General features: G+C 36.2%; 1 protein-coding gene across 1 annotated transcript; it reads left to right on the top strand.

The window, feature by feature from the left end:
• Nucleotides 1–1,865: 1,865 nt before the first annotated feature.
• LOC131051406 (elongation factor 2) lies at nucleotides 1,866–6,621 on the top strand. Its single transcript, XM_057985925.2, has 4 exons — nucleotides 1,866–2,010; nucleotides 2,766–2,837; nucleotides 2,985–3,072; nucleotides 3,425–6,621. Exons 2-4 carry the CDS (start codon nucleotides 2,835–2,837, stop codon nucleotides 5,863–5,865), a joined length of 2,532 nt encoding a protein of 843 aa, XP_057841908.2. The 5' UTR covers nucleotides 1,866–2,010; nucleotides 2,766–2,834; the 3' UTR covers nucleotides 5,866–6,621.
• The last annotated feature ends 1,209 nt before the right edge of the window (nucleotides 6,622–7,830 follow it).

Genomic DNA, 7,830 nt, shown 5'->3' with positions numbered 1-7,830 from the left:
TTAAAGAAGCCAACTATGTATTACAACAACACATCTCAACTATATAGTGTTTTCTCAAGTCCCCTACATAGGTGCAATTCAATCTTCTATAGTCTCTTCTCTAGATCTGTGCATAGATCTTTGCTTGTAGACCCATCTGATGGCCGCACTCTAGACTATATCACATTGGTTTTTTATGCATTCTACAAGAAGAAAACTATTGTGTTATTCTTTGTTGGAATCACCACAATAACTATCTGATCATTTCCTATTCCCTCTTATCCCATAAAGGCATCACCTTTTTTCATATCTATTTCATCCCTATTATTTTCTTTTCTTCCCTATTTGAATATCCTTTAGCTCTACATTTATTAATGGTTTAGTTATTTTTTTTGTCTATCAAGAATTCTAATGATTTGCATGACTATCACTAGATAGCTTTATCATGAAACACCTAATACAAACAACCACCATTGAAAATAAAGTAATAAACCACAACCCATAGAAGTTTAATTGTTATGGCAAGAGATAAAGAAAATAGTTATCCAAAGATAATGACTAAAGATCACATGTCCCCTAAATGGGAAAGCAAAATGAATGGTCCTATTAATAAGAGGAAGGAACACCAAAAGATCAAGATCACTAATTAAACATTCCTTTATCCTAAATATTCAACTTTAATGCATGTCAAGTGTCAACAGTTATTAATAGGAAAAACCTATAGCCAAAATATCACATGACCCGTCATTGAATGTCTAGAGACACAAAATAGTTGAGTTGGACAAAAGACAATGCTATCTCTTTTGGAGTCCACATCATCAGAAATAATCATTGCTAGTTGTCATTTCTTCATTGCTACTAAAATCATCGTCGATGTTACTAAAGACAATTATTTTTTAAGTCATTCTTAATGCTACTAACGTCATCCTCTATGTTGTTGATGTCATAATCGTCATCAAAGTTATTTGTTGTTGAAGTAACATAGGTTAACACTTCTAAAAATGTAACTACGTTCTCTTTTGTTGTTAAAGTCAGTTGGAATATTTTTAGGCCTCATAACTTATTTGAAAATACCATTGATTCCTCAAAAACCACTCAACCAAAATCTCCTTAGCTACTTTTTTGTTTTTCAATGATGTAAAATTGCCCATAGACTAATGTCGAGTATAAAGATTTTAAGACATTCAATTAATAGATCCATTCCAAACATCTTAGTCATTTCCCCCCTCCAAAATCTAATAATATATTCTAATTTTATTTATTTAAATTTTATATTTATCAAACCCATTAATTTAAATTAACAAGTTTATTTAATTAACCTAAATTATTTACATGAAATGATTTATTCCCCCAAATCCCTTTTAAAAAAAATACTTGACACTATTGTTTTAGCTCTGAGTTTTCCCCTTCTTAGATCAAATAGCAGAAGATATGACATAAAAAAAAGTTTAAAAATAAATTAAACATGGTCATCTTGATTCCATAGACTATTTAATCTTACAAACACTATTAAAATCTTTCATTTTATTTCATTATATCTATCACCTTTGCCTTGTGATATTAGCAAGATCGTACTAATGGAGAAAAAAAATCCAATTGTAATGCCCAAAGACTGCCTTGGAAAATAAATATATTTTGGATATGTACTGACACAAGAACTAGATATATCATACCAAAGTCAACCGCTGATTTAATATTTTTTTAAGAGATCCTTAAAATCTTACTCTGTCAACAATTCATAAGCTGGACAATTCAAAATTACAGAAAATATATTTTTAAAATTTTGTCTGACCTGTAAACTTTGTGGGCACGCCAAGAAAACAAGGCTGGCTACTTGGAGAGCAAGCCAGAAGAAACTATGAATACACACATAGTCGGAAGGCCCATATGATCACTTGGGTCCTGTCTTCTTCTTTGTGAGACTGTCAATCTCACACAGGAGAATTCTAGTCGAACCAATTCAAACTCATTTCGATCAAAGCTTTTGAAGTTACCTTTTCTCTGGCATTTGACCAAGGAAACAAAAGTTCGGTGAGAAATCTAGTCTAGTTTTGTAGATTTTAGAGCTGCTTGATCATTATGTTTATATTTTCCATTTTGGCTTTGAGTTATCTGTTCTTAAAAAGCTCTTAATTTGGGTATTTGATTGCATTCTCCTTGGGATTAAGTCCTTTTTCAAGTATTTGGGTGTACTAAATGGATTTTCAACGTGCATCTTTCTTAACAGCATTTGGATTTGGGTGTACTCAATGGGTTTTCAAGGATTTGGGTGTACTCAATGGGTTTTCAACGTGCATCTTTTTTCAAGGATTTGGGTTTTGTACGACAACATTTGGATATATAGATTTGCATATATATTTCCTGTTCTGAATTCTATACTAGGACTCCTAAAAAGTGGGTTGTGAGAGGGGTAAAGCATGGGCTAAGAGACGATATAATCTAAGATGTCCCTGCAACTTCTTTTCTTCTTGGCCCTGTTCTTTCCTCACTGTTATTGCACATTTCGAGCCTCTACAATTTCCTTTTGTAGATTTGTTGAATTACTGCTTCATTGCACATTGTCTTCAACAATAGATTCTTTAAGTTTTATGGGAACACATTCTGGTTTAGTAGCTAAGTGGTGAATTGGCTTGGTGCACTCATAGTTGAGATTGGGTGGACAACTTTTATGCAACTTCTAGTATCAGCTCACAAAAATTTAAAGATTATGTTGTCAAGTCATTGTATCAACTTGTGATTTTGAGGATGTTAAGCTTATCATATTTAACTTGTTTGGTGGACTCCAGGAATAATTCGAACGCCGTTTCAAATTGTTGAGCCGCTTCAGGTTGTTAGTCCAGGAAAGAATCAACAAAATGGTAACAGATCTTCTGTTTATAAAATCCCATTACAGCCTTCATTAATATTTCATGTATTTAGTGATTACTGCCAAATTCTGGTCTGTTGTGTATGCTTTGCTGCTTGTTAACAATGTCTGTCACTGATTGCCATAAGAAATTTTACAGGTGAAGTTTACAGTTGAGGAGCTCCGAAGGATCATGGATTTGAAGCATAACATCCGAAACATGTCTGTCATTGCTCATGTTGACCATGGTACAATTTTCTGCTTCTCTCCTACATTCCTATTCTAATGTTCTATACCTTTGAAGCCATAGATAGACACGAGGTTTAGCTGTACTAGGAACTTCTGCAAAGACTTGACATCTTTAGTCAAACCTTTTCAGGAAAGATGTGTCCGTTTCCCATTTTGTTTCTCTGCTAGAAGATTTGAAATGATTCTATTGAACAAATAGGGCCTGAAAGCTAGATGCTGCATAGTTTCAAAGTTCAAATCTCTTTTTTCTTAAATTCAGAGCTTTAGTGAACCTAAACTCACATAAATGTTGAAAAACATGGTGACTATGTTTAATACTCACCAGCATGTCATTGTTGTGGATCTTAACAGGGAAATCCACATTGACAGATTCTTTAGTAGCAGCAGCTGGAATTATAGCTCAAGAAGTTGCAGGAGATGTTAGGATGACTGATACTCGTGCAGATGAAGCTGAACGTGGCATCACTATCAAGTCAACTGGGATCTCCTTATACTATAAGATGACAGAGGAGTCTCTGAGCAGCTTTAAGGGAGAGAGAATAGGTAATGAGTATTTAATAAATCTCATTGATTCTCCAGGTCACATTGAGTTCTCATCAGAAGTTACAGCAGCTCTGCGAATCACAGATGGTGCATTGGTTGTGGTAGATTGTGTTGAGGGGGTCTGTGTTCAGACTGAAACTGTTCTTCGACAAGCTCTGGCAGAAAGGATTAAGCCCATCCTTACTGTAAACAAGATTGATAGGTGCTTCCTTGAGCTTCAGGTTGATGGAGAGGAGGCCTATCAGACTATATCAAGGGTCATTGAAAGTGCGAATGTGATTATGGCTACTTATGAGGACGCTCTTCTTGGTGATGTTCAAGTTTATCCAGAGAAAGGTACTGTAGCATTCTCGGCTGGTCTGCATGGATGGGCTTTTACAATGACAAATTTTGCAAAAATGTATGCTAAGAAGTTTGGGGTCGATGAACTGAAGATGATGGAGAGGCTGTGGGGTGAGAATTACTTTGACACAGCCACAAGAAGATGGACTAGCACAAATACCGGCTCACGAACCTGCAAGAGAGGCTTTGTTCAGTTTATATATGAGCCAATAAGGCAGATTATCGATGGGTGTATGAACAATGAGAAGGATAAGCTATGGCCCATGTTGCAAAAGCTTGGGATTGCAATGAAGAATGAAGAGAGGGATTTGGTTGGGAAGGCCCTTATGAAGCGTGTTATGCAAAGCTGGCTGCCTGCAAGTAATGCCCTTCTTGAAATGATGATTTTCCATTTGCCATCCCCTTATATGGCCCAGAGATACCGTGTGGGGAATTTGTATGAAGGACCTCTGGATGATGTCTATGCCAAGGCAATCAGGGACTGTGACCCTGCTGGACCCTTGATGTTGTATGTTTCCAAGATGATTCCAGCCTCTGACAAAGGGAGGTTCTTTGCCTTTGGCCGGGTCTTTTCAGGGACAGTAGCAAAGGGTATGAAGGTTAGGATCATGGGTCCCAACTATGTGCCTGGAGAGAAGAAGGATCTATATGTAAAGAGTGTTCAAAGGACTGTCATATGGATGGGAAAGAAGCAGGAGACAGTAGATGATGTGCCATGTGGAAACACTGTGGCCATGGTAGGGTTGGACCAGTGTATAACTAAGAATGCTACTCTGACAAATGAGAAAGAGATGGATGCCCACCCAATCAAAGCAATGAAGTTCTCTGTTTCTCCTGTTTATCGTGTTGCAGTGCAGTGTAAGATACCTTCTGATCTTCCAAAGCTTGTTGAAGGCTTGAAACGCCTGGCCAAGTCAGACCCTATGGTTGTATGCACCATTGAAGAATCAGGGGAGCACATCATTGCAGGGGCAGGGGAGCTCCACGTTGAGATATGCCTCAAGGACTTGCAAGAGGATTTTATGGGGGGAGCTGAAATAGTTGTGTCTGATCCCATTGTTTCCTTCCGAGAAACCGTTCTAGAGAAATCACACCATGTTGTGATGAGCAAGTCTCCCAATAAGCACAACAGGCTTTACTTTGAAGCAAGGCCTATGGAAGAAGGTCTTGCAGAGGCAATTGATGAGGGCCGAATTGGTCCAAGGGATGATCCTAAAGTCAGGGGGAAAGTGCTCAGTGAAGAATTTGGATGGGATAAGGATCTAGCAAAGAAGATCTGGTGCTTTGGGCCCGAGACAATTGGACCAAACATGGTAGTTGATATGTGCAAGGGAGTTCAGTACTTGAATGAAATCAAGGACTCTGTTGTTGCTGCGTTCCAATGGGCATCCAAAGAGGGGGCCCTTGCAGAGGAGAACATGAGGGGTATCTGCTTTGAAATTTGTGACGTGGTTTTACATGCTGATGCCATCCACAGAGGAGGTGGTCAGCTTATCCCAACTGCAAGAAGGGTCATGTATGCTGCTCAGCTTACTGCTAAGCCCAGACTTCTTGAACCGGTTTACCTGGTCGAAATTCAGGCTCCTGAGCAAGCTCTAGGCGGCATTTATAATGTTTTGAACCAGAAAAGAGGCCATGTATTTGAGGAGCTCCAGAGACCTGGCACTCCACTATATAACATTAAGGCCTATTTGCCAGTCATTGAATCTTTTAAGTTTGCAGATACCCTTAGACTTGCCACAGGTGGCCAGGCTTTTCCTCAGAGTGTATTTCACCACTGGGATATGATGAGTACTGATCCCATGGATCCTTCTTCACAGGCAGGAAGACTTGTCATTGATATCCGCAAGAGGAAGGGGCTCAAGGATCATATCACTCCCCTCTCTGATTATGAGGATAGGCTCTAAAGGTATGTGCAATTGACTTTCTTACATCACCATGCACCATCAAACTAATTTTCAAATCTTAACAACCAAGAACAACAAGGTCATATCATATGGTCTTTTGCTGGATTTGGCTCAGAGGCTTCCAGTTCTAGTGCAATCAGAATTTGTTATGGTACTTTTGATCCATGCTTTCTATACAAGTTCTGATTTACCACATTATAGGGTGGTAACCTACTACATTGCCTCTGGTGGCAAGGGAGGTGGCATGGACTAATATTGTTCAGGGGCAGTTTAGTGAGCGTCTCCAGTGGCCAGATTTGGAAAATGAACTGGTAGAAGAAACATATGATGTCGGTAAGAACCTAGATTCTGATACTGGAGACACTTGCTGATTATGAATCTTGGGAAATTTGTGGATAGTGATATGCTGCTTGGAATGATGGAAATTTGTGGATAGCTACTTTGTTTAATTATTATGGTAATGGAATAAGCAACTCAATCACCTAATGCCTTAGACAAGTACAACTGGTTATGGGTTGGTGAAGCGGAGTTCAACTAAGTATGACAACTGTTAGAGAATGATGATGTATTTTGTTGTGCAATAAGGGCAATTATGGAAATACTTAATCCAGTGTCCAAACAGTAATGTAAGTATGTTGAAGGTGGAAATCCTGGGTGAACCCATCTTCAAATACTAATTTAGGTTGGTTAATTTATATCACTTTGTAATGTATTCTTATTCTGCAATAGAATAAAGATAAAAATATTTGATGTTCATGTGTTCAAATAATAATTATATTGAGAGGTGTAATGTAGGATGTTAGTAGTGGAGAAATATCTCTGATGAAAAAATATTTAGAATCAATATTTATTTTTAAATATAAAGACATTAATGTTTACTTAGGTTTAGTTTGAGTCTAGCTTTAAACTTGAATTTACAAATTGGAGGGTTGAATTCATACATACAAAATTGATTTAAAATAATGAACAGATAAAATTACAAATTGCATGGAAACCTTTAAGTATAAGAAAGTGGGTACATCTTATTTCATGTAAATACATATCAAATTGCATATACTAATCATTATATTAAGCAACCAAATTAAAATAGATCTAAAAAAAAATAAAAATGCAGATATGATTTTTCATCCTTGTATGCATGCATGAATATATAATCTACAAATATAAATCACTCTATATTTTAAAAACAATAAAAAAGGTTAAATTAGTATAGATATCTTAAATACATCTATCAAGAAACAACTTTAGATATATAAAAACTTGAATTATTTTATTTACCAAATAGTTATTTTATTTCATTTTAAGATTTTTCAAAAATTACTATTATTCTATGATAGATCAAGCAAAAGATTAGCTCCCCTCCTATTATATTAAAATTTAGAGTTCAAGTTGAATACATGAAAATTCCTTTACATGGATACAATCATCATCAAAGCTGTTTTGAAAGACAAGTGAGGTAGTTAGAATTGTCAAAATCTTCCTCCTTACAAATTGAGCACTTGCTACAATGTCATTTACTTAAAGAATAATTATTAAAAAAGAGAGACTGAACACATACTAATATCACTTTGCTAGAGGAGAAGATCCACTAGTTGATCATTTTTCAATAGTTGTTATAGCATTTGTTGATTTAATGCCTAATATTTTTGATATTATAGCACTAGTACTTGTCACTTTAAGTTGTTAGCGTTGATCATGAGTACATATAATTGTATGAAATGTATTCCTTACATTTAGAAAGCAACAAATCATGTGATGCCACATTAGCACACTAATATAATATTACTTAGTGCATAACTATCAGTCTTTGTTTTGGGGTCATTTTGGACACCCCAACCAAAAAAATATAATGATATGTCATCATATTTGATGATGTGGACCTAAAACCTTGATTATAAGCTAGAGACTTACCAAGTGATTTGCTCTAAAAAAATAGGAGTGATTTGAAATTGCCACATAAGATTT

Source organism: Cryptomeria japonica, chromosome 11 (assembly GCF_030272615.1).
Source record: "Cryptomeria japonica chromosome 11, Sugi_1.0, whole genome shotgun sequence".
Classification (NCBI taxonomy): domain Eukaryota; kingdom Viridiplantae; phylum Streptophyta; class Pinopsida; order Cupressales; family Cupressaceae; genus Cryptomeria; species Cryptomeria japonica.
Note: the sequence above shows the minus strand (reverse complement) of the source record. Positions and strands in the feature narration are given on the sequence as shown.